Source organism: Phyllostomus discolor, chromosome 11 (genome assembly GCF_004126475.2).
Source record: "Phyllostomus discolor isolate MPI-MPIP mPhyDis1 chromosome 11, mPhyDis1.pri.v3, whole genome shotgun sequence".
In the NCBI taxonomy this organism is placed as follows: domain Eukaryota; kingdom Metazoa; phylum Chordata; class Mammalia; order Chiroptera; family Phyllostomidae; genus Phyllostomus; species Phyllostomus discolor.
The window spans coordinates 67,081,398-67,108,453 of NC_040913.2; the positions used below are offsets into that span (position 1 = coordinate 67,081,398).

At 47.1% G+C, this 27,056-nt stretch overlaps 1 protein-coding gene across 1 annotated transcript; it reads right to left on the reverse strand.

Annotated features, from left to right (window-relative positions):
- Positions 1 to 665: 665 nt before the first annotated feature.
- Positions 666 to 26,349, reverse strand: ADPRHL1 (ADP-ribosylhydrolase like 1). The gene is made up of 7 exons (XM_028526791.2): positions 25,682 to 26,349; positions 20,478 to 20,642; positions 13,223 to 13,348; positions 11,278 to 11,418; positions 3,813 to 3,940; positions 3,087 to 3,219; positions 666 to 1,740 (listed from the first exon to the last, which is right to left on the reverse strand). The coding sequence occupies exons 1-7, from the start codon at positions 25,893 to 25,895 to the stop codon at positions 1,583 to 1,585; spliced, it is 1,065 nt and encodes a 354-aa protein (XP_028382592.1). The 5' UTR covers positions 25,896 to 26,349; the 3' UTR covers positions 666 to 1,582.
- Positions 26,350 to 27,056: the final 707 nt, after the last annotated feature.

A 27,056-nucleotide genomic window follows, 5' to 3' on the forward strand; every position in this document is an offset into this window, starting at 1 on the left:
ACTTGCTCACTGGGGACCTGCTTCTCTTCTGCGCGGCAGAGTCGAAAGGGCCACTTTTAGGGTAGGCGGGGAAACGGGGTATCACTTCAAAACAGTAAGCTGTTGTGTTATGTACGTCCAAGAAAAGTGTCAACTTACCTTCACTGGGTTTCTTTTCCTGGAAGATAACACTCAGTTAATTTCTCCACGCCCGCTAACCCTGGGTTGGATGCGGGCTGGTGGAGGTGAGTGATATGAGAACCCTGCGCCCACCCTGTCTCTCTTCTGATTGAAAAGCATCAGTAGCAGCAAATGTTAGTTCAGTTATTCAGAAACCTGATGTGAAAAACACTTCGGTGCGATATGCTGAGCATACAATGGCCCAGGTTCTTTTGTAAACAAGGGTGGCAACCTTCCCACTTTTCTAAGAAACAGAAAGTGACGTGTTCTGTGGAAAACATATCTTGTCCTGCTCCCACAGACGATGACGCCAGGGGTGACCAGGAAGGGGAGTCAGGGTGCTTTGGGCGAGGGGACAAGGTGATCCCAGGAAGCCTCCAGGAAACACCTGAGTGTTTGTGAGCAACAGCGAATTCCCCAGAGCTCTGGCGTCCTGAGGGCTCGGAGACCAGGCCTGGCTGTGCTCAGAGGCAAGCTTTCAATGAAGAGAGTGCTCCCATCAGCAAGATAAGCCCAGCTAAGCTGCCAAAGCTACGTGTTAAACATCAGTCACCAACTGCTGTTTTATTCACACCAGATGCTACTTCGAAAAGATAGTGTCCAAAGTTATTTTTAACAAGAGCAAGTGTTCTCTTTTCCAGATTCTCAGAGAGAGGGACATGGGCCACAGGGAACAGCTCTGTCTCCTCAGCGAACCCGGGGGCAGTGGCCACTGGCCCTGGCTGCAATGTGCTCCTGACCCGTGCAAGTGTGACAGCTGCAGACCTCAGAGCAGGAAGGTGCGGTGCCGGCACGAGACCCCTTCATTGCCTGTTTTCCTCCCTTAGTTGTTCCAAAAGGCTGGGATCTAGTTAGGCTGGGATCTTTAAAGATCTAGTGTGATTAAAAATATAGGCTGGCAGGTTAAATGCGGTGCTTTTGGCTGCATCCAGAAGGCGCTGGGACTGACTGCTCTTCTGAAGGGGACACGCGGCAGTGAGAACACACGTGCAGCACACGCCCGGAGGGGTGGGCGTGGCCGAGGGGGTGGCGGCAGTGGCTGAAATGCGTGTCTAAGAGCTAGAAACAGACAGTGACGGCAGTATCTGCAGAGGGAGGAGGCCCTTCTGCGCAGAGCCCTGTGGTTAGCTGAAGTGAATGAGCGAACAGCATTAGTTATGCGACGATAAAATACACCAATTGTCCAAAAGACTATTTGCAACCACTGTATGAGGAGGTCTGAAGGTAGCAAATCCAGCGTGACCTCAATAATGCGCTAGATTTGGGTCAGGATAGAAAATATTCTTCTAGGACAAACAATGTATTTTATAAAGCATGGTCGATTAGGCATGGACTCTCAGTGTGCTGAGAGTCCGGTGAGCTGCATGTGGACTCCCCTGGGGCACCCAGAGGTAGAACGGGCTCCCTGGAAAGGGAAATGGCTTTACTTCTCCTCTGTGGACAGGCGGTGAAGAGCTTCGCCCAGGTGCAGCAGCTCCTCCTTGTTCTCCAGCTCCTGGTACAGGCCCTTGGGAACAGCATCCAGGCCGTAGAGCAATCCGAACAGGCAGCCCGCGATGGTCCCTGTGGCCCCACTCTCACCTGCAATGGAAACACAGTTCCTCAGGGATCCCAATGACAGAGCTGGAAGGGGTGCATCACCGTGAACTTGACACTAACCATGGCCTCCTTGCCAAGGGCCTGCCTTAGAGACTCTACTGGGCTGATCACTCACCAGCAGGCAGTGCCGGCGCTTTCTCAGCCTCTCTCCCCTCCCTCTCGCCAAACCCCAGTTTTGCTCCAGGCAGTGCCATGTGGGCCCTGGTAGCTTTTGCTGTCCCCAGTTAAGAAGACAGGTGTCTCCCCTCCCTCTCCCTCCCTCCCTCCTCAAACACTCTGACAACACACAGTGTGTGCAGATGGCTTTGTCATCCCAGGGGCTGGGTGCTCAGGGAGACCACCTCCTGTGGGGACGGCGTTCCTGAGAGTCCTCCCCTCCAGGCTCTCTAGGGTGGTCAGAGTCACGCCAGGCTCCCTCACAAGCACCTCCCAAAGGTCCCTGCATGCCCCCCTCCTGCTCTCAGCTCAGGGACCCGGGCTGGGTGCATCACTGCCTCCCGAAGGTCCCTTCCTCCCATGCTTACGGCCACTCTGCCACCCTCAGCTCCCACTGCTCTCTCCTGGGCTCCTCCTCCCCCAGTGGCTTCCCCCATGCTCTTGAAGAAGAAGGCTCCCTGTTGGCCTGAAGGAAGCGCTACTGTCTCAACCATCTCAGCACCAGAAACAGCACTCTGCTCTGACAATAGTCACTGTAATGTTGGTGGAACCCATGCCACCAGGAGGCAACACAAACATGGCGTCTTCCTTACACTTACAGGAGAAAACGGGCACCAGGAGGGGGTCAGTCTCCCCTGAGCAAACAGCACTGCTACCCAACAGCACAGGGGTGAACTCCCTGCACCACGTGCCGAACGGCCTCAACAGCCCCGTGAGCCGGGTCTTACCCTCTTCCTTCACAGAGACACAGGCCTAGAACTGGATTCGAATCCAGGACCACCTGGTTCTGAAGTGCAACTTCTCTGTGACCAGGGTCTGCAGAGGTGACGGATGAGGTGACGATTGCAGAGATCAGAACTCTGCAAGGCGGAATCTGTGTGCTCTCCAAGCAGCAGCCATGAGGGCAAGGGGCCCTCCACCTCAGCGACCCCAAACACTACATTCTCTCCGAGCTCAGAGTCACAGGGCCAGCTGAGGCAGTGCCGTGACCTGCCTGCAGCCTGGAATATCCATGCACTACTATACTGGGGCCAGTGCCCCCCTCACAGAAGGACCCACATTCTGGGGGTCCCCAATGCCTAAAGCTTTGGACATCATGACAGGGTGCTTTTGCATGAGAAGCGGGTGCTGGCCTCCTGGAAGTCCAGAGCCATTAAAGAAGGAAATATCACCTCCGTGAAACATGGCCCGATGGCAGAGCTCCGTCCAGTTGTTCCTGGCTCCTAAGAGAGCGTCGTAGGCAATCATGGGGGCATCATGGCCCCGTCGGCCCCCTCGACCTTCCGAGCTCCATTTCCTGTAGGTCTGAAGAGAGAGCCATGGGTCAGAGCAGGAGCCAAAGTAGGACCTCGCCAGTTTATGTTGGAGCACGAGCTCCCGGGTCCATCAGGGGACTGTTTGTTCACCTGCTGTGCACTTATGGAACACCAGCTGTGTGCGGGCACTGCCCCGGGGCTGGCATGGACAGTGAGCAGGAAGACTCACTTCTCATGGCTCTTACATCCCAGCCATTCGGAGACAGACATTCCTTAGACAAACAAGCACGTGACAGCATGTCAGGTGCAGACAGACATTCCTTAGACAAACAAGCACGTGACAGCATGTCAGGTGCCCAGAAGGTCTATGCAAAGAGATAGAGCTGGTGAAGGGACTGAGAGTGCTGTGACAGGGTTGTGATGACACCACATCCAGGTGACATTCCATCTGAGTTGGGCTGAGGGACAGTGACATTTTCCATGGTCCCTTCCACATGCAGCTGCCCCCTCAGCCCATCTTTACTGCTAGGGGCAGCCCCACCAGACACAGGGCTTGGAAGGCAATAACACAGTGCAGGTGCAGGGTGGCTTCTGGGCGTGGACTCGGAAGAGCTGCTGGTCCCCTGCTGCCACAAGGCTTACCTTGTCCCTCTCCTCTGCATCATAATGGTCAGGAAAGGCGACTTTGCTTTCAGTGTCTTCACTGATTTTTCTCTCCTCCAAGTAAAACTGCCATTTTGCTTCAAAGTAAAACCAGTGCTCCTGGTACTCTAAATGTAGAGAATAGGGTGGGCAGGATGGGATGGCCATCAGCTGGCATGTGGGGGCTGGGGGGAAGTGAGGCCCAGGGCCCAGGGACTGGGCTCAAGAACGCTGTGGGTGGTGAGCAGGAAGGAACAGCACATAGAGAGAAACACCTTTTATCCACCGTGGAGACAGGAGGAGAACCTGGCACCTGGCCTCACTGACTGCTCTGGAAATTAAAACATGCTTATATGTGTAGCTGCTTTGAAATAATAGCAAGGAAGATGGAAAGGGGGCAGAACAATTCAACAAATTGCTTAACTATATCCTGAACTAAGATAGCAATTACAATACTTTTCAGTGCATTCTTAGGAAGTTATGAACCTGTATATTAGTTCAACACTGCCTGCAAGGTAGGGAGAGAGGACATTTTACTATTCCTAACTACCGGTTGGACATCTGGAGCCCAGACATATCAAAGCAAATTTTCTGACATCATTTAGAGAAGAGGATGTTGACTCAGAGATGAGTCTGGAGTAGCAGTTAAACTTGTTGGCACAGGATAGGAGATGGCGCTGTGAGCCTTAGAGCACCCAGGAAGTCATGATGGCTTTATTGTCCCTCACTTTGGTGGGACACTTGACCTTGTCCTCCTTGATAGCAAGTAGGACCATTGGTTGCCCAGGATGCCAACTGAGTAGAACGGTTAAGTGGCCAGGAAGGCCAAAGGGAACCAAGTGACTCAAGGGGAACCAAGGACGCTGATGTGTCTGTTTGTGGCCGGGGAGCAGAGGAATGGAGCAGTGACCAGAGAGGGGCTAGGTGGTCACTGGTTGCAGAGGGAAACACTTCTAACCACAGGGACAGAAGGAAGTGCCTGGGATGGGTCCTGGGAGGACATTCCAGGTTGCTGTGGAAATCACAGGCCCTTGGAAACAGTGTTGTGACTCCTTTTTAAAAAAGAAGTTCTTATTGCGGACTTCCAGCCAAGATGGAGGCATAGGTAGATACATTGTGCCTCCTCACATGCCCAAAACAAGGACAACAACAAATTTGAAAACAACCAGAACTGCCATAAAATCAAACTGTATGGAAATCCGACAACCAAGGAGTTGAAGAAGCATTCATATAGACCAGTAGGAGGTTTGGGGACAGGCAGCTAGGCAGAGAGGACTCCCAGCAAGGTGGTGGCTGGTAGAGTGGGCAGTCGCACACTTGCATGTAGATAAACTGGGAGGAACAACTAGGGAGCGAGACAGACCACACAACCAGCACAGGGAAATAAAGCCTCAAAACCTCTGACTGAAAAAACCTGTGGGGGGGTTCAGCAGCAGGAGAAACTCCCAGCTTCACAGGAGAGTTTGTTGGAGAGACCCACGGGGTCCTAGAATGTACACAAACCCACCCACATGGGAATCAGCACCAGAAGGGCCCAATTTGCTTGTGGGTAGCGGGGAAAGTCACTGAAAGCCAGCCAAAAGTTGAGCAAGCGGCATTGTTTCCTCTTGGACCCCTCCCTCACATACAGAGCCACATGCAGCCAAGTGGGTTGCACTTCTCTGACAAATACCTAAGGTTCCACCCCTTACTATGTAACAGGAATGCTGAGAAAAAAAAATATGGCCCAAATGAAAGAACAGATGAAAGCTGCAGAAAAAATACAACTTAATGATGGATGAAGAGATAGCCAACCTACCAGATGTAGAGCTCAAAACACTGGTAATCAGAATGTTCACTGAAATGGTTGAGTATGATTGCAAAATAGAGGAAAAAGTGAAGGCTATGAAAAGTGAAATAAAGGAAAATGTACAGGGAACCAACAGTGAAGGAAAGGAAACCAGGACTCAATGGTTTGGAGCAGAAGGAAGAAATAAACATTCAACCAGAACAGAATGAAGAAACATGAATTCAAAAAAATGAGGGGAGGCTTAGAAATATCTGGGACAACTTTAAATATTCCAATGTCTGAATCACAGGGGGGCCAGAAGGAGAAGAAGAGAAAGAAATTGAAAACTTATTTGAAAAAATAATGAAGGAGAACTTCCCCAATCTGGTAAAGGAAATACACTTATGGGAAGCCTGGGAAGCTCAGAGTCCCAAAGAAGTTGGACCTAAGGAAATACACACCAAGGCACATTATAGTTACATTACCCAAGATTAAAGGCAAGGAGAGAATCTTAAAAGCAGCAACAAGAAAAGAAAGAGTTACCTATAAAGGAGTTCCCATAAGACTATTAGCTGCCTTCTCAAAAGAAACCTTGCAGGCAAGAAGGGGCTGGAAAGAAGTATTTTGAGTCATGAAAAGCAAGGACCTACATCCAGGATTACTCTAGCCAGCAAAGCTATCATTTAGAGTGGAAGGGCAGATAAAGTGCTTCCCAGATAAGGTCATGTTAAAGGAGTTCATTACCATAAAGCCCTTATTATATGAAATGTTAAAGGGACTTATCTAAGAAAAAGAAGATAAAAAATATGAACAGTAAAATGACAACAAACTCACAACTATCAACAACTGAACCTAAAAAAAAATGACTAAGCAAACAACCAGAGCAGGAAGAGAATCACAGAAATGGAGATCACATGGAGGGTTATCAGCAGGGAGCGAGGGGAGAGAATGGAGAAAAAGCTACAGGGAATAAGAAGCATAAATGATAAGTGCAAAATAGACAGGGAGAGGTTAAGAATAGTATAAGAAATGTAGAAGCTAAAGAACTTATATGTACAACCCATGGACACAAACTAAAGGGGCAGGGGTGTGGGTGGGTGGGAAGGCGGTTGCAGGGCAGAGATGGATAAAGGGGGAAAAATGGGACAACTGTAATAGCATAGTCAATAAAATATATTTTAAAAATAAAAATAATTGAAAAAGATCATATGTATTTATTTTTAGAGAAAGGGGAAGGGAGGGAGAAAGAGAGAGAGAGAAACATCAATCTCTTCCATGCCCCCAACCGAGAGCCTGGCCTGAAATCCAGGCATGTGCCCTGCCCGGGAATGGAACTGGCAACCCAACCCACTGAGCCACACCAGTCAGGGCAATGACTCTGTTTTACAAAACTAAATATGAGGCCCATTTAAGGTCTGTTTCAGTGAAATAAGATTAAAAGTGAAAGACAGAAGCAACAGGGAAGGGACCGGAATTCACAGATCCCATTTGTCCTGCAGAGACCTGTCATTCTAACAGAGAGCTCACGCAGGGTGTGAGTGCAAGCTCAGACTTAGCCTCTTTCCCAAGCAAATGACCAGTCAACTTTGGAGGCAGATGTTCAAACACAAAAACATGGAACTAATGTGCTAGTTGTCCTGACTGCCAGTGTTGTCATAGAGTAATCAGAAGGCCCCAGAAGAATATTTCTTGGAGGTGTTCTACAGAATATTATTTTTCTGGATGGTTTTAGATATTTTGTTAATAAGCAATTAAGAAGTACAAATGGGGAGGGGGAAGAGATATGAATAGGTAGTTATAGAATAGTCATAGGGATGTAAAGTACATTTTAGGGAACATAGTCAATAATATTGTAACAACTATGTATGGTGCCAGGCGGGTACTAGACTTATTGGGGGGACCCCTTCTTAAATTACCTAGATGTCTAATCACTATGCTATAGCTTAAAACTAATATAAAATAATATTGAATGTCAACTGTGATTAAAAATAAAAAATTAACTTCTGGTCAAGATGGAAGTGTAGGTAAACATGCTTCACCTCCATGCACAACTATAGCAAAAATTACAACTAGACTACAAAACAAATATCACTGAAATTTGTCAGAAAATCGAGCTGTATGTAAGTCTGACAGCCAAAGATTTAAAGAAGCCACGTTCATCCAGGCCAGTAAAAGGGCAGATAGGCACAGAGAGAAGCAGGGAGGTGTGGAGATGTGGTAGAGTGGGTGGTCTCACATTGACGTGTGGTGGATAAAAATCGGGGGGGGAATACCTTGGGAACAAGTGATCCCAGACCAGACACCCAGCCCAGTGTTCTAGCACCAGGAAGATAAGTCCTCGTAACTTCTGTCTGTAAAAACCAGTGGTGGTTGCAGTGGTGGAAGAAACTGCATGATTATCAAGAGACTCCTCTTAAAGGGTCTGCAAAGACTTAGGACTCACGTAGACCCACCCACTCTGGGATTCAGCACCAGGGCAACAGCTGGAAGGGCACAAGTGGCATATGGGAGAAGGGGAGAAAGTGAAGTGACTAGCAAGGGGGCTAATGCCAGGAGACCATTTCTTCTCTGGCAATTTCCAGAGGCCAGGCAGCGGCATTGTTCCCTCTCTGAGTCCTCCCCCACACAGAGCCATAAAGTAGTGAAATGGATTGTCTCCCCCCACTCTCCTGACCCTGACAACTATGTAAGGCTCCACCCCACATAATTTACAGGTGCCTTTTCTACAATAGGCCACGCTACTAAGACATGGAGTTAAAGCAGCTCTACCCAATACGCAGAAACAAACACAGGGAAGCTGCCAAACTGAGGAGACAAAGAAATATGGCTCAAATGAAAGAACAGAACTAAACTCCAGGAAAAGAACTAAATGAAATGGAGATAAGCAACCTATCAGATGCAGAGTTCAAAACACTGGTTATCAGGGAGCTCAAGGAAAATATTGTGTCCTGCAACAGCATAAAAAAGACATAGGCAGAAATGAAGGTTGCGTTAAGTGAAATAAAGAAAAAATCTACTGGGAACCAACAAGGAAATAAAAAGTATTTAATCAGAACAACAAGAAGAAAAAAAGAATTAAAAAAATAAGAATAGAATAAGGAGCTCCTGGGACATCTTCAAATGTACCAAAATCCAAATCATAGGGGTGCCAGAAGAAGAGGAGGAAGAGGAAGAAATTGAAAACTTATTTGAAAAAATAATGAAAGACTTACCTAATTTGGTGAAGGAAATAGACATACAAATCTAGGAAGCACAGAGTCCCAAACAAGTTGGATCCAAAGAGGACCACACTAAGACACATCATAGTTAAAATGCCAAAGGTAAAAGATAAAGAGAGAATCTTAAAAGCAGCAAGAGAAACGGAGACTGTTGCCTACAAAGGAGTTCCCAGAAGACTATGAGCTGATTTCTCAAATGAAACTTTGCAGGCAAGAAGGGAATGTAAACAAGTATTCAAAGTCATGAAAGGCAAGGACCTACAACCAAGATTACTCTATCCAGCAAAGCTATCATTTAGAATGGAAGGGCAGATAAAGTGCTTCCCAGTCAAGGTAAAGCTAAAGGAGTTCATCATCACCAAGCCCTAATTATTTGAAATGCTAAAGGGAACTATATAAGAAAAAGAAGGTCAGAACTATGAACATTAAAATGGCAACAAACTCACAACTATCAACAACTGAATCTAAAAAGCAAACTAAGCAAACAACTAGAACAGGAACAGAATCACAGACATGGAGATCACATGGAGGGTTACCAGCAGGAGGGGGAAGGGTGAGAATGGGAGAAATGGTGCAGGGCTTAAGAAGCACAAATTGGCAGGTACAGAATAGACAGGGGAGGATGAGAACAATATAGGAAATGAGAAGCCAAAGAATGTATGTGCAAGACCCATGGACATGAACTAAAGGGGGGGATTGCAAGAGGGAGGAGGGAAAATTGGGACAACCATAATATTATTTTAAAAAATAAAAATTAAAAATAATAAAAAATAAATTTAAAAAAGGTTCTGCCACAGAGGTTCATAAAACTCTGAGTTAAATAAATTTAAAATTAAACAGAAAGAACAAAGTCTCAAAATTATCAGACCAATGGCTCTCCTCCCTGTTTTTTGTTCACGAAACATCTTTGACTATTTGTTCTTAGAAAACTCTGGGGAAACCCATTTGATACTAGAGTTCTGGGGAAATGTTTATTAATACGATGTGAATAAGCAGTAACTGTGTGGTCTCAGACACTAACGCTATTTACCTGGCTCTTTCACAGTAAGGTGACCTACTGGGTGAGGGACATGACTAATCCAGCGATCACAGACCAGACTCCTCCGGGCTGGAGAGAACCCAGAGATAACAATGACTTAACCCAAATGAAAATAGTGTGCCGCCACTCAGGCTCTATAATTAGGTTTATAGAGGGATCACTCCTTAGGGGCACCCAAAGTTTGCTGTGAACACGGAGGCTTCTCATTTCTCATTGGAACAGGGACCTTGTGGAGAAGTGTTTTCCAGCACTAGGTCCCGGCAGATGTAAATGCAAAAGTCTCCTTAAAACGTTATTCCAGAAGCTTTGCACGAGGCATTCTAGAACGTAGTACCCTCAGCTTGGAGGACAACAGTGAAATGATTTGTGGGTTTCACGTTTTAAGACTTTAGCCTCAAGCTTTCTGAAAATCCGACAACCCTGCTCCCACATGCAGATCCTCCAACTCCCTCTCCTCCAGGAGAATTAACTTGGATAATGTATTCTCTAGTTCTCCTCCGCAGTTTAAGACCATCAAAGGCCGCATGCAGCTGTCTGCTTTCCTCATGCAGACCACGTCCCTCTGTGGGTCAGCCGCCTGAGGAGAAAGCCCTGCGTCTCCTAGTATCATGCCTGCTCGCCCTCGGGGACGCAATGGGGACAAGGGTGCAGGCCAAGAGGAGCTCAAAGGCCCCTCCACTGCCCTGTCAGAATGCCAGTAGCACCGTGATCCCCTAGGGCCTTTGCTGGATTGGCTGCTTTTGGCTGGGTTGACCTCACTCATGGCCAAAAAGAGTGAATCATTTGATGCCAAGTTTGGGGTCAGCTGGGACAGATGGAGCTTCCTGGGAGTTAATGTCATCAGTGGGCACAGGCTTCTCCATCTGGTCTTTGTGTGGGAGACTAAAGCTCCTGGGTTAGGCACAGCTGTCCACTAGGTTCTCAGAGCACAGGGCTGGAACTCCTCATTGCTCTCCGAAAAATGGGCTAGTTAAGGATAATTTGGAAAATTAAATCTAGGTACAGTAAGTCCCCACTTAACATCCTCAGTAGGTTCTGTGACTACGTGAAATGATGTTTAAGGAAGCCAATTTTACCACAGGCTAATGTATATGAATAAGAGTTAAGTTCCTAACAGCATCTCTTCAACGCTTTAACAAAGTGACATGGAATGAAACAGAATTCAAGGATTTGCTGTATGCACCTAGTTCTTCCTGCCACCTCCGTGGCTCTCTGTGCACATCTGGGCCCCCCTAAGCAGGTGTCATTTCAGGCCTTCTTTGTGGGGTCCTCCTGCTCACACAGATCCTTTGGGGATGCTCTTGGTTTCACCGTGGGGCAAATGGCCTTGACCTCTTTGGGAGCGGGATCTGTCCAAATTTGCTCTGAGTGTGAATCAAGACCAAACTCTTTCTAGATGCTAGTGCAAGCAAGTGTGACAGGAAAGGCAGCCAGGCTCACCTGCCATGTGCCGGATGGTCTTCTTACAGTATTCTTCAGCCAGTGGGACCGTCTTCATCATGTCTCTGCCCCACTGCTCCAGTGGCTTTCCTTGTATGGCATAAGATGCAAACAGGGCTGTGCATAGAGACCCGAGGAAGCCTGGAGGGTGTTGGGGAGAGAGGGGCAACAATGGCACCTGGGCCACACCCCACTCTGAGATGCTGGATAGGTGTTACGGATGTAGGACCATGGGCAACTGCTTCCCGCATTTTGACCTCCCTTCCTCTCTGCACAAAGAGGTACAATTCCCATCTTGCAAGGGCTGTTGTGGGGACAGATGATTCTAACCACAGACAAATGCTCCCAGTAACGGCCATGCAAAGACGGTGCCCACCAGACAAGGGCACTGCCGTCTCACTGAGACACTCTTGGTGGCTCTTTGGCCCCTCCTCATGGCATCAATTACGGATCATTTCGATGGCAGGGCATAAGCGTCTAGTTCTCCAACCCAGGGTTCAATGACTGTCCTGACCACCTGCCCTTGCTCTCCTTCCTCTCATGGAGTGTTTCAGCTCCAGAGTCCAGGATAATGCACGCTGTAATTAAAATTGTCAACACTTGCTGGCAAAGGTGGTTCAAAAATTGAAAAGGAGAGTGGACTTCAAATGCACATCCTGGTGCTAACTGTGTACAGTCAAACCCTTAAAACATTTCCAGTCATCCTCCTAGAAATATGTAAATGGCCCTTCTATTAAACATGTAAAACAACACTTCTTTAATAAGAGTGGGTCATGTATTAGCCAAAGGTTTAGAGTTTAACTCTCAACCCAGATTCTCGTATTCATCGCACTGTTTCCAAATGCTCGACGTTCTCATGTTTGAAGGTTTTTCTGTGTTTAGTTTACCTCTAGTCAAGCCAGTTAGTTAGAAGATGTCCAGTGTTAACTTCTTTTCAACCATCCAAGATACTGCCAACTGGCTGAACTTTATGCCTTCCTGAGTAAACTTTAAAGGTCTAACCAACTTATCTGTGGAAGCTACAGCTTAGCCTGTTACCACCTTTGGTGAACTCATCAGCATATTTTGCCACATCCACTCATCAGGGGTTACTTCACCCACTAGAGTTTGCACCCGCGGAAGAGTACTTTCCAGGAAGATACAGGGTAGCCCCTGAAGGCGACCTTGAAAGAGGAGAACAGTCACCAGAGAGCAGCTGGCAGCCTCTGGTGCCAGCTGGGTGGGGCTAGCGGGGCTGGGGCACATCACCCACATCGCCATAATTAAGGGCAGATCACAGGTACATGAGTTTCAAGTCATTCTTCTTCTTTAAACATTAGGAGCTGACTGGCTTTCTCACACTCAGGCTCTGGGGCCACCCCACATGCCCTCCCTGTGTGGTGGACACATGGTGGGGGATCCCAGAATGCAGCGGGCCCCTCTGTGCACACCATGAGGCAAGCGTGTGCTAAGAGGTTTTATTATTTTACTCACTTTATCCCCACACACAGAACAAGTGGACAGGGTTCCTATCACCACAACCATCCCTGTTACAGGCGAGGAAGTGAAAGCACAGGGTCATTAAGTGGCTTGGCCCAGCTCACACAGCCACCGAGTGGTCTGTCTGGCTCCGCGCCCTGGCCCCAGGAGCAGCTCGCAGCAGCAAGGGACCCTGAGCCCTGGGCTGCCCTCCGTGTCGGCAACATAAATGCTAGCTCCCATGACTTCAACCCAGATCTCAGATTTGTTTGGACAACTGGTGCTTTTCCTGCCCTCTCCAAATCACCACACTTACTGCCAGTCCCGTTTTTAGCTTGAAAAGAGAATTTAAGCAGAACTGAAGATTTAAAAACTCAAGTCTGCCACCCAAAAGCAAACCAAACGGGGAATGTGATCACATGAGATTCCAGTCTAGTCCTTTGGGCAGAGAGTCGCACGACAGGCCCCGCCCCGACACCAGGGTCACCTGTAGGGTGGTTGTGTGTCATCCTGCCGCACTCGATGCTGACTTCAATGAGGGTCTCCAGTCGCTCAGGCTTCCAGTACCGCATGCCAATGCACATCGCCTTGGTGGCCGCGCCAAATCCTGAACCTACGTGGAACATGGAATACTCGGTTTTAGTTTTTTGCTCCAATAACTCCACTTCTGGCAATCTGGCTTTCATGAATAATCCAAAAATGTATAAAAAATTATGTAATAACGTGCTTATTATAGTGTCATTTAACTGGATGAGGAACAGGCAAACTGTCCCTATGCCTGCCAGAGAAAAGAGATTAAATATATTGTAAATATGTTGTAAATTTGTAAATACATTGGGATGGTATCTAGTCATTAAAAACAGAATTTTTGATAAGAGGAAGTGCTCATAATATGCTTTTACTGTGAAAAGTGTAGAAGACACAATTGTACACACAATATGCTTTCAATCACACATATTTTCTCTTTTTAAAACAGCTTCATCGAGTTATAATTGACACATAATCAACCTGCGCATATGTAAAGTATGCAAGTTGATAAGTGTTGACACACGATACACCCAGGAAACCAGCACCTAAAAATAGTGAGCATATCCATTACCCCCGAAAGTTTCCCGTGCCTCTCCTGCGGCCTCCACCAACACTGATCTGGCCCTGCACGTCAGTTTGCATTTTCTATAAGTCTATACAAATGGAATCATATGAAACGGGCTTTTTCCCTGACTTCTTTCACTCAGCACAACTATTTTGAGTATGCTGTTGTTGTGTATCAATAGCTGACTCTTTTTTTTTCCTGAATAGAACTCCAGTGTATGGACGCACCACAGCTGATTTATCCATTCATCTGCTGATGAACATTTGGCTTGTTTCCAGTTCGGAGCAATTACAAATAAGACGCTCTGAGCACTCATAACCAAATCTTTCTGTGGGCCTATGCCTTCTTTTCTCTTGGGTAGTTGCCTCAGAGTGCAACATCTAGCTCACATGGTGGGGGCTGTGTAACTTTTAAAAAACTGACAAACAGGCTTCCAAAGTGCATGTGCCATTCTGCATCCCACCAGCAGCTCCTCCACATGCTTGACCAGTTTTGCTATGGTCAGTCTTTTTGATTTCAACCATTCCCTTAAGTGTGTAGTGGTATCTCATTGTGGTTTCAATGTGCGTTTTTGTAATGACTAATGATGGTGAGCATGTTTTCATGCACCTGTTTGCCATCCATACACCTTCTGTGGTGAAGTGTTCATTTAAATTGTTCTGTTTTTGTATTAGGTTGCTTGTTTTCTTCCTATTAAGTTTTAAGACTTCTTTATACACTCAGGATTCAAACTCTTTATTGTATATATGTTTTGAAAATATTTTCCCCCAACACTTTTCATTCTTTTAACAGAGAATTCTGGAGAGCAGAAGAATGAATTTGGGAAGTATTTGTCCTCTTTAATTTCCTGGAAGCCTTGTGTACAATTGGTATTATTTCTTTTTTAGCTGTTTGGTACAATTCCTCAGTGAGACCACCTGGATCTGGAGCTTTCTTTGTAGTTCATTTCACAGACAGAATGCTCTTTAGGTGATCCATTTACTCTTGAGTGCCCTTCAGTAGTCTGCATATTCATCTAGGTTGTTAAATTATTAGCATAAACATGTTAATATTCCTTTATTTTCCTTTAATTTCTGTAGACTCTGTAGTGATGTCTCATCTTTTATTGTTGATATTAGTAATCTGTGTCTTCCTTTTTTTCTCCCTATCATCTGGCTAGAGGATTATTCATTTTTTAAAAAGTATATTTTATTGATTATACTATTACAGTTGTCCCAATTTTTTCTCCCCTTTATTCCTACCTCTGCCCTGCAACCTCCCACCCTCCAGCGTCCTTATCCTCCACCCAGCCCTTAGTTCATGTCCATGGGTCACACATATAAGTTCTTTGACTTCTCTATTTCCTTTACTATTCTTAACTTCCCTCTGTCTATTTTTATGCCTACCAATTATGCTTCTTATTCCCTGTACCTTTTCCCTCCTATTCTTCCCCTCCCCTTCCCCACTGATAACCACCATGTGATGTTCATTACTGTGATTCTGTTTTGGTGGTTTGCTTTGTTTTTGTTTTTGTTTTTTTTTTTTAGGTTCAGTTGCTCATAGTTATGAGTTTGTTGTCATTTTATTGTTCATAGTTTTTGATGTTCTCCTTTTTCTTAGATCAGTCCCTTTAACATTTCATATAATGAGGGCTTGGTGACAATGAACTCCTTTAACTTGACCTTATCTGGGAAGCACTTTATCTTCCCTTCCATTCTAAATGATAACTTTGCAGGATAGAGTAATCTTGGATGTAGGTCCTTGCCTTTCATGACTTCGAATATTGTTTTCCAGTCCCTTCTTGCCTGCAAGATTTCTCTTGAGAAGGCAGCTGATAATCTTATGGGAACTCCTTTGTAGGTAACTCTCTCCTTTCCTCTTGCTGCTTTTAAGATTCTCTCCTTACTTTTAATCTTGTGTAATGTAACTATGATGTGACTTGGTGTGTATTTCCTTAGATCCAACTTCTTTGGGACTCTCTGGGCTTCCTGGACTTCCTAGAAGTCTATTTCCTTCACCAGGCTGAGGAATTTCTTCATTGTTTGTTCAAATAAGTTTTCAATTTCTTGTTCTTCCTCTTCTCTTTCTGGTATCCCTATGATTTGGATGTTGGAACATTTAAAGGTGTCCTGAAGGTTCCTAAGTCTCTCCTCATTTTTTTGAATTTTTGTTTCTTCATTCTGTTCTCATTGGACATTTATTTATTTCTTTTGCTCCAAATTGTTGATTTGAGTCCCATTTTCCTTCCATTCACTGTTGGTTCCCTGTATATTTTCCTTTATTTCACTTTGTATAGCTTTCATTTCTTCCTTCATTTTGTGACAGAGTTAAATCAATTCTCCGAGCATCCTGATTACCAGTGTTTTGAACTCTGCATCAGATAGGCTGTCTATCTCCTTACTACTTAGCTCTTTTTCTGGAGTTTTAATGTGTTCTTTCATTTGAGCCATTCTTTGTCTTGGTGCACCTGTTAAGTTGTAAGGGGGTGGAGTCTTAGCTATTTACCAGAGTGGGGCAACTTTCTTGGCCATGTTGTGGGGGAGGGGTCAGAGAGGGAACGATACCGCTCACTTGCTCTGCTCTAGCTCCACTTTCCAATGAACTCTCCTGTTAGACTCTCCTGGGAGTTTCTCCTGCCTTTACAACTCCCACAGTATTTTACAACTACCAGTTTTGAGTCTTCAGTTTCCCAATGAGTGAGCCCCTCCTTGTCTGCAGGGTTTGCTGCCTTGTCCGCAGGGTTTGCTTGCCTTGTCTCCCAGGTGCCCATCACTGCCTTTTCTACTGGTTTGGATGAATGTTTCTTTAACTCCTTGGTTGTTGGAGTTCCATGCAGTTTGCTATTCTGACAGTTCTTGTTGTTCATTGTTTCTAAATGGGTTGTGATCCTTCTTTTGGTTGTGTGAGGAAGTGAAGCATTTCTACCTACGCTTCCATCTTGGCTGGAATCTCAGGATTATACATTTTTTTTTTATCTTAAAGAACAAGCTTTTGGTTTTGTTGAGTTTCTCTTGTTTTTCTATGTTTTCTGTGGCATTGATTGTCACCCTGATCTTTATTATTTCCTTTCTTCGGGTTTATTGTGCTCTTCTTTTTCTAGTTTCTTAAGGTGAAAATAGAAGTCATTGGTCTGAGTTCTTAATATTAAAATCTCGCCCTGGCTGGCGTAGCTCAGTGGATTGAGCTCGGGCTGCGAAACAAAGCATCGCAGGTTTGATTCCCAGTCAGGGCACATGCCTGGGTTGCAGGCCACAGCCCCCAGCAACTGCACATTGATGTTTCTCTCTCTCTCTTTCTCTCTCCGTCCCTCTCTAAAAATAAATAAATAAAATCTTAAAAAAATAAAAAATATAAAATCTCTGCTTATAATTGTGGGTTTGTCTGTTTCTCTGTGCAACTCTATCAGTTTTTGCTTTGTATATTATGAAGGTTTATTATTAGGTGCATACAGATTTAGGTTTGTTATGTCTTCCCGATAAATGGATGCATTTATTATGATGAAATTGCCTTTATTTTCCCTCCAAAATTTACTTTATTAGTAGAGTCACTCCAGCTTTCCTTTGGTTAATGCTACATGATATCTCTTTCTGTGTAACCAATTTGTATCTATATATTTAAAGTACATTTCTTATTTTCTAAACATACCTTTTTAAAAAAGATTTTATTTACTTATTTTTAGAGAGAGGGGAAGGGAGGGAGAAAGAGAGAAACATCAGTGTGTGTCTGCCTCTTGTGTGCGCCAGTGCGCTGCACCAGGGAGCCTGGCCCACAACCCAGGCATGTGCCCTGACTGGAAATTGAACCAGCGAACCTTTGCTTTACAGGCCAGCACCCAATCCATTGAGCCATGCCAGCCAGGGCTAAAGTACATTTCTTATAAGCATCATATAGTTGAAATATGCTTCTTTATCCCCTCCAATCTGCCTTTTATTTGGGATCTTTAGACTATTTATATTTGATGTGATTAGTGATTTGATTAGGTTTAAGTGTATCATCTTGTTATTTATTTTCCTTTTGTTCTGTTATTCATAGCCCTTTTTCTCTTTTCTGCATTTTTTGTATTGAAAATTATTGAGCAAGAAGATACCACTACCTTTCCCAGGTAAAGTTTCCCACTGTGTGGAGGATGGCAAAGACCATAAAAGTGGCACCCCCAGAAAGAGGGTCTTACTGTCCTCCTCCCACTGTGCCTTCTACAGGTGCAGAGTCACCAAGGTTGACTTTGAACACGTGGACATGGGTTGGAACAAGGCATCCCTCACAGAAAGGAGAAGCCACACAGCAAGATTTGACTTAGTAGTATGCTCTGGTCTCCCAGGGCTGGCGGGTCCCTCCTGAAGCCAAGGCAGGGTTATGGACTACATGCTCCCTTGCGCTGCAGGTGACGACCTCCTCTCTCCCCACAGGGCAGAGGCACTGGTGGGGCTGGTTGTGTGCCAATGGCGCTCACGCTGAAGCAGTACAGGAAGTTCACAGAGAACCCAGAACAGGGGAAGACTTGTTCAGGAGAAGACTCTGGGCTTCAGTGATAGCTCTACACCTGGTCTCCACACAGGGAAATGTTCCAGCTCAGAGCACTGACTGGGCAAGCCGAGGGGCCGGCACCAGTTTCACGATGGCTGCATCCCCAGCAAATATCGTTAAAATGATTCCGTTTCAAATTTTTTTGTTGGCTTACTAATCATAACTATTTTGTTATTCTAGTGGTTGCTTTGGGCTTATAGTATAGATTGTTAACCTAGTGTAGTCTGTCTCCATGTGCTTTTGTACCACTTCACGCCTTGTACACCTCCTTACGATGGAACACCTCCATCTCTCCACTCCCAGCCTTTGTGCTGCTGTGTCATACATTTGCTTACATGTAATTTATAAACCTTGCAGTACATTGTTATGATGTGTTAAAGTCAATTTTCTTCTAGAGACATTTTAATGACACGTTAAATAATCTTATATGGTTACCATTTCCATCTGTCTCCATGCCTTTGTGCAGGTCCCTGTTTCCACTTGCCGGGTCCCCCCTCTGCCTGCCTGACTTCCGTGAGCACCCCTGGTGGTGCGACTCTGCTGGTGATGGGTTCTCCGGTTGCTGTTCACCTGAAGAGGGCCGCTAGGCCTTGGTTCTGAAACATCTTTTGTCTGGGGGTAGGATTCTAAGTTGAAATTATTTCTTTCCACACTGGAATGACATTGCTTGCTATGTCCTCTTTATGTTGCTGCTGTTAAGAGCTCTGCTACTGCCCTTACTCTGTCTTGACTATCTGTATCGATGTGAGTATCAGTTTTAAGTGATTTGACTGCTGTATGCCTTGGTGTCGTTTTCTTCGTGGGGTTTTTTTTGGGGGGAGGGTTTAGAATTTATTGAGTTTCTTGGATCTGTGAGTTTCCATTTTTGATCCAATTTGGAAACATTTGTCCCCTATTTCTTGAAATCTTTTTTTTCTTTGTCCACCTTCTCTCTGTTAAGGGCTCCAGTCACAGGTGTATTAGGTCGCTTTAAGTTGTCCCGTGGCTCACTAGTGTTCTTTTGGTATTTGGGGATTCTTTCTTCTCTGTGGCCCCATTTTGGATAATATTTTTGCTGGACCTTCAAACTCACTACTCTTTTCTTACGAATGTCCAAACCATTTGTCTCAGCCAATGTATTTTTAAACTCAGACATTGTAATGTTTCTCTATAGAAATGGAACTTAGGTCTTTTTTACACCTCCATGTCTCTATGTAAGTTTTTGAAATTTAGAATACATACAATTTTTGTAAATTTTACTGTTGTTCTATTACGGTTGTCCCAACTTTCCCCCATTGCCCTCCCCTCGCCCGCCCCTGCCCCCAGAACGCCCCCCCCCCCAGTCAATCCTCACCCTATTTTCCATGCCCATGGGTCATCCATGCATGCTCCTTGGCTAGACCCTTCCCCTACTTTCCCCTTTCTCCCCCATCCCCTCAGAATACACACTATTTTATATCCTTGTCTGATAACTCTAACGACTGTCAGGTTCCATCAGTTTTGATTTATTGACTTTATTTGATTGGATGTTATCCTTCAGCATAAACCCAGAGGGGGACAGGTCCCACCTTCAGTATAAACCAGAGGGGGCGGGTCCCACCTTCAGCATAAACCAAGAGGGGGCGGGTCCCACCTTCAGCATAAACCCAAAGGGGGCGGGTCCCACCTTTAGCATAAACCCAGAGGGGGCGGGTCCCACCTTCAGTATAAACCAGAGGGGGCGGGTCCCACCTTCAGCATAAACCCAGAGGGGCCAGTCTGGACCCCCAGGAGTTGAGACCCTGGAGGCAGAGACTGTGGTTATCTAAATACATCACCCATAAACCTGTGAAATTATTGCGGAAATGGACATGTACACGGGTGGTATATGTTTTCCCTCATGTTCTGGCAATTTTTTTTTTACAAACTTAAAGGGAAAGCAGTGGAAAATATTTCTTAAAATACACTAGGGACCGGTGACAAACTGCCGGGAAGCTGGCATCCCCTCAACAGAGTCCGTGCTGCGAGCTGGCTCTCCAGGCATCACGGTGCCCTACAAACCCTGGCAAACCCCTCTCAACTCGCGCAGGCCTGCGAGGCGGCCCATCGGTGGGGAGACCCATGGGTTGGTGCCCTGTGGTGGTTTCCTAGCATGCAGCTTTAGAGGGAAAAGCAAGCCTCCCCTCACCCTTCTCGTTGAAAGGCGTGTGCCAGGCAAGCAGATAATTATCCGGTTTCAGCTGTGAGCAGCCTTCAATGGTAGCTGGGTCTGCTCGATGCTCTGGAAGCTTCTCGAGGACTTCCACATAGCGCTTCACCATCTCCCGGTACAGGTCATCCAGACACCAGTAGTCTGAGGAAGGAAGGGTCAGAGGGAGCGTGAGAGGTGTCTGGGGAGTGGGAGGGGCGCCTGCCTCCTAGCCCCCAGCACAGCAGTGACAACAGAAGTGACAGCAAATATTACATTTCCAAGTCACTGAGAGAGGGGGGGAAAATCTTCCCCCATTGCCAGGAGGAAGATTTTAGTGATCCATCACACACAGCCCCGGCTACTAGAAAAATTTAACATGCAGACACATAACTTGCTTCAGATTGCACCTAAATTCCAGACTTTATAGTCTGTCGTTGTGCTTCCTATCCTAGTTACATACAGAGTCTAGGAAAAGCCCACAATGCTCGCACGCTGCCGGCCGTTCTGTCCGTGTGAGGACGAACGACCGAAATCTGCCCGTTCCTGGGGCTTTAAGGACCTGCGGCCATGGCACGGGGAGCCAGGTCTCCCCCACCTGCTCTGCCCTTCTCCTCACACCGATGAAGCTGCCAATGCTCCCAGGCATCGTCCCAAAACAAACTGCATTCCCCACTGTGTGAAGGTGTCCTGGGCACAAGTGTGGCTTCAAGTCCCTCGAAGGTCACAGGGCACAGAGGACAGAGGGGCCAATGCCCACGGGCCGCCAGCCGTCTGCCCCACACTACACCTTGGATGATCTCGTGAAATCCTCTCTCGACATTGCCAGGCCCGTAGCTGTCCTACTGTTATTTTTCCAGATAAAGCTCAGTGAGGTTATGTGACTTGCCCAAGGCCGGAGCTGGTAGATGGATTTTGACTGCAGAGCCTGAGCATTTTTGCCACTAAAGTAATCCACAGCATGGTGCGTAGAGGCCACACACCCTCCCAAACTGGCATCCAAGGTGCTCGGTAATACCGGAGAGCCAGACTGGGACAGTGGAGGGGAAGCTGCACTAGGCGAGGCAGGCAGGCCCGGGGTGCCCGAGCCCACGTAGCTCACAGCCCCCAACAACTTGTCTGTGCTAAATGCTGCACTGCAGGCCCCCATCAGGAGCCAGCTACTGCCCCTCCTTTGGCGGTGGATTCCCCATCTTTGGGGAGGTGCGGGGGAGGGGTGAGAGACCAGCTGTTGGCCACCCTGCGCCCAGAGCAGGCAGTGGAGCGCTGTTGGCATCAAAACCCGCTGACCTTCCCATGACCTGACTACAGCCTTTGTTAGGCCACGTCAGAGCCGGGGTCCCAACACACAGGGGTGGAGAGATCAGAAGCGTGCTTGGCAAACCCCTCCCTGCTCCAGGATGAAAGGCTCAGTCCTGGCGGTGGTCCTAGCAGGTGGCACCCTCATATCCTAGAGTTGTGACCCTTTGGAAATAGGACCTGGTGAGAGAGTGGCTCTAAGTCCTTTTGTCCCCTTCTTTGATCTCGTAGCAGCAAGGGGATGCCCACCAGGCCCTGCCCACTGCTCCTATACTGGACACACTCTGCGTTGTCCCAGTTCTGAGGGGGACAGAGAGGCTGTGGGAAGACCTTGACTGGGAGGAATGAGTCCTGCTGGTCACACGGGGGGTGTTCCATGGGTGACCCTGCCCGAATGAGTAACCTCTGGCTGGGAGGGTGAGCCTCTGGGGTGTGTCCGGGCCTGTCGCCGGCGCTGCCATTACCAACAGCCTTTCGTGACTCAGTCCAGGGTTAATGGGCCTCCCCCTCCCAGGGTCTCCAGAAATAATTCCTTTTATTCTGGACTCACATCCTTTTATTAAGGAAAAAATATTCCTTAAAAACAAAATGACAACTCCAAGCCTTACACTGGTTTCAGGTTGGAATTTAAAGCAGAAACAGAGTTTTCAAAGCCTTGGACCCTTTCGCCTGAATCTCCCCACACTGTGCAACACGGCTAATTTCCTCTCTAACTTATCTACCCAGTCTTCTGAAGACAAATTGGCTCATAAAATCCCCTGGAGGTCTCCCAACTGATCTCATAATGAAGAAAAGTCACAGAACAAATACCAAGCTACTTTGTAAGAAAAATGTCAACTTTTCGAAATGCCGTCATCAGGGAGATGTCGGAGGAGAAAGAGGAGGAAAGAGGTGAGCCTGGACGGGCCTTGTCTGTTCGCACCTGGGTCAGGCCCCTCGTCCCCCTGCAGGTCATGGGCACACGAGTGGCGTTTGCTGCTGTCCCTGGGGGCCTCCTACTCCCTCTCCCTCGTTCGTCTCCCACAGCGACAGTGACAGGGGGACTTCGCTTGGCTGTGACTGTTGGAGCTACTGGCCCTCAGATGCATAAGACATTGGGAAAAGACAGACATTCAGGAGCCACCTTCCCATAATAACTTCTGCTGTCCCATTGAATCTTCATACAACCCTATGACGGAGGAATTGTCACCCAGAAGTAAGGCCCGGAGAGGGAACGTGGTTTTCTGGTGAGAAGCGGTGGAGAACTAGGAATGTCGTGCACCGGAGCCCCTAGAGGGAAGCCCGCCATCTTCCGGTGGGGGGCAAGGACCACACACGCAAGGGAGCCTTTGGCAAATGTGTGTCGAATGAGCTCTTTGCTCATAGACTGTGTATACTGGATTACCAACCTATCCTGTGGGGTATTAGCTACTTCCTCTGCCTAGTCAATGTCTGCTTTCATTTACCACTGTCCTTTTCAGAGGCATACCCAATAGTGGGACGTCACACGGGCTGCACCTGACCTTGCTCATCACACTCGCTCTATAGCAGAATGGTGGTTCAGCAGGCCACACAGCTACATGGTTTATCGGCTTAGGCACTTATTAGTGAAATTGCTTAAGTATGCCAAGATGTAGTTCCACTATGTGAAAATTTGCCTCTCTTTGAAAAACATGTTGACGAACCACTATTCATTGGGATCCTTGAAATGTTTTCATGTCCAGGGACTTCAGGTGGTAGGGACAGTGCGTGAGAACACGGGCACTGGGGCCAGTTTGTTTGGGTTCCAGCCCCTAATCTGACACTCACTAGGCTGTGCAGCGTAGTGGAAGTTATTTAACCTGTCTGTGAATCAGCTCCCTTATCAAACAAACTGCAGTAATGCCGCCAGCCTTTGGGGGTGTGAAGATTAGATGATGGTACAACGATGTGAAGTTAGAGCAACATCTGGCACATAATTGGTGCCATGTCGGAGTTAGCTCAGAGGCCCCTTCTACAGGCTACAATTTGATACTTAAAGAAAAAAAAAATGGACTGTTTGAAAACTAACCCTAAATTAAATTTCAACTTAGATTTTTATGAATTGAAAAAAATATGCTCGCTTGAGGTTTTGGAGGAGTAGGATGTAAGGCAGCAGCCGTCTTCTTCTTCTTCTTTTTTTTTAAATTGATTTTAGAGGGAGGAAGAGAGAGAAACACAGATTTGTTGCTCCACTTGTTTATGCATTCACTGGTTGACTCTTGTACGTGCCCTGACCAGGGATCAAAGCCGCAGCCTTGGCGGATGGGGACAGCGCTCCAACTAACAGAGCTACAGGGCAAGGTCTTCTTGAGTTCCCTCTCGTGACCCACGGGCCAGAGGGTGCTGCCAGGTACAGCAGCTACACACTTCCCACAGCTGGTGACTGTGGTCATGTAGAGGCAACGCATCATCCTCCTTACAAACAATGCCCCCAAATCCACAATCCTCTTAAATGTGTACATTTCACATTGAAAGTAGGTGAGGCCACATTTCTGCCAAGAGGACTTGATTCTATCTAACCTCAGAGAGCACATTATGGTCAGGAGTGCCCCACCGGTGCTGGATGCTGTCTTAGGGGTAACCACACAGGACAGAGACATGTCCTGGATTCTGCCGTTCACAGAAACTTACTGACATGCTAACGGAGATGAGGGCAAGCACAGAGGATGTGTGGACCGCGTAATGTGTGTGCACGGCATCAATCAGGCAGACAAAAAGGAAGCAAAGTTTAAGAGTGATGACCACCTGTGCGCAGCTAAGACGAGCCGTGGTTTTGTTTCAAAAGCCACGCTCTCTGTCCAGCAGGTTCCTGGGCAGTCGGCATTGCTGCTTTGGGCCACTGGAATGCCACTTAGCACTACTGAACACAAAACCCACGAGAACTTCCTGAAAGCATCAGACAGGAACTATTTGGATGTCCTAGCTGTGTAGACTCAGAAAGATGCTTCACCATTTTCAACACGCTGTGACACTTTATCTTATCTATGGTGCTTTAGCTCTGTCCCTAGCTATTTAGGAACTGGTCACAAAGTAGATGACATTCTTGTGCAATGACCGCAGAACTAAACTGAGCATGCTCATACAGACACTTGGAATGGCGAGGTAAACTCACAAGTGAGATTTCATTGATTTAAGAGTCGCCCTCAGATTTTAATTTTGCAGCAACATATTATTAACACAGATTTTTAAAAAGCAAGTAACTTGTGGGAAAATTGTGCTACATATTTATACACGTTTGTCTGAAATCCATGCAAAAACTTGTTGATCCTAAAATCAACTTGCTATTCAAAGGATATTTCAAGAAACTTTGCTTCCCCATTTCCCAAATTCAACCAATTTTATAGCATTTTCTTAGGAAATATTTACGTATAAGCAACTATCCAAGCTAAATTATATTTTGGTTGCTGGTATTTTAACCCTAATTCATTGGGATTTAGTTGTAATCCCCAAACAATATTATCTTAATTTGTCCAAATTTCCAAGCCGGCTTATTACTTTATATTCTTTTGAAGTAAATTCAGGCTGAGGCGTAATTACTACCTGCCGTGAAAAGTTGAGCCCTCACCCAAACAGCCCCAAAGTGAGCGATTTAACTGAATTTAGATCCAGGGTCAGAGGGCTCGGTGCAGCGAGCACTTCACAGACAAACGAAAAGTCCCTGTTTAAGAAACTGACTCTGAAGACACACGAGTGAAATAATACTGTCGTCCAGAAAGCCTGCATGAGAAACATGATCTGTGGCATGTCCGATTTGCTGAGGGACACTGGTGTACATTAAATCGCCACTTTTAGCATTGGCGCCGGGTGACACCGTGGCGGAGAGGCCCTCGCTCTCAAAACTCCAGTGCTCAGGGCAAGACCGCGGGGTCAGCGACACCCCAAGGGGCACAGGGGCCGAGCCTTACCTGTGGTGAGGGCCCCGGCCGTCGCCAAGTGCATGATGGTGTTGTCACTCACAGGCCATTTCTCCAGTGAGAGAGCGAGGTGGTCGAGCCCCCCGAGCTTCTGCAGCTCCTCCTGGATCTTCGCGCCTGCAGCACTGTTCTCCTTGCGGGCGTTTCGGTAACCGAGGGCGTCTCCGACGCTTCCTAGCAACATCGCGGCCTGAAACTTCTCCATCGCCGAGGTGGCTCCTCCGCCCTCCCGGCCGCGGAGCACGCCCAGCCTTTGTTGCTTCGCGGCAGTGGCCGCCTTCAGTCCACCTAGCTGACCTCTCTTCTGGTCATTGTGTCGCTGTGAAGAGGCTCCTCAAATGGCCAGGCACTACTTTTCGGTCTGCAGGTGGCACCAATGAGAAAACCTTTCTGGACCCCGCGACTCGCGGCGCCGTCTGAACAGCCACGTGGAGTATCAGCTTCCCTCTGCGTCTGGAGACAGGAGCTCTTCCACCGGGAGGCTGCGGGCTTTTCCAGCACCCCCGGGCAGGGCAGCGCGCAGAGCCACCCCAGGCGCGCTCTCGCAAAGCATCAACTCTTAAGTAGTGCATCTGGTCACGGTGTTCTCGAAGAATGCACGCATTTCTAAAGCCTTCAGGTGTCATTCAAACACCACGAAATCCACCCAGGCTCAGCGCCGGGTCTGATGAGGTCGGGTGAAGGGGCGCCGCTGTGCGACTTTCCCCGCAGACCCGTTTTGGAGAAGTCTGTCACCCCAAAGGCCCCTTTGCCCGTCTGCTCCCTGCTCCCCACACCTCCCCCCCTCCCCGGACCCGCCCCGCAACCACTCCTCTGCTTTCTGTCCCTAACTTCTGCATTGTCTGGAGCTTCAAATAAATGGAATTATGCATTATGTGGCCTTTTGTGTCTGGCTTCTTTTATTTAGCATAATGTGGCGATTCATCCATCATGGCTTTATTTTTTGGAAAGTCTTTTTTAATTATAAAAATGTGCTTATGATAGAAAACTGAGAAAATGCAAAGTGTAGGGGAACAGAGCACGTCTAGCTCCAGTGTGAGAGATTATGACGTGTTCTCACAGTGCGAAGTTCAACAGGAGGCCGTCCACAGAACCAGACGTTGGATTGCAAAGCGCGTGAGCAGAGCACAAAGCCCCGAAGTGGGATCCTGATGGCGCCATCAGCTTCGTGTATTTAAACACCCTGTTGATTCACAATGAGAATGTGCAAAGGCATGAAGAGGCTGGGGGAGGTGGCATGTGTCAACCAGGGATCTTGATTTGAGATAAGAAGTTAGGAAAGAAGTCCACCTCACTGTCCCCCAGGCCCTGGAGCATGATAGTGTCCCCACACTTCCCCCTTGCTCCCCAGGACCTGGTCACACAC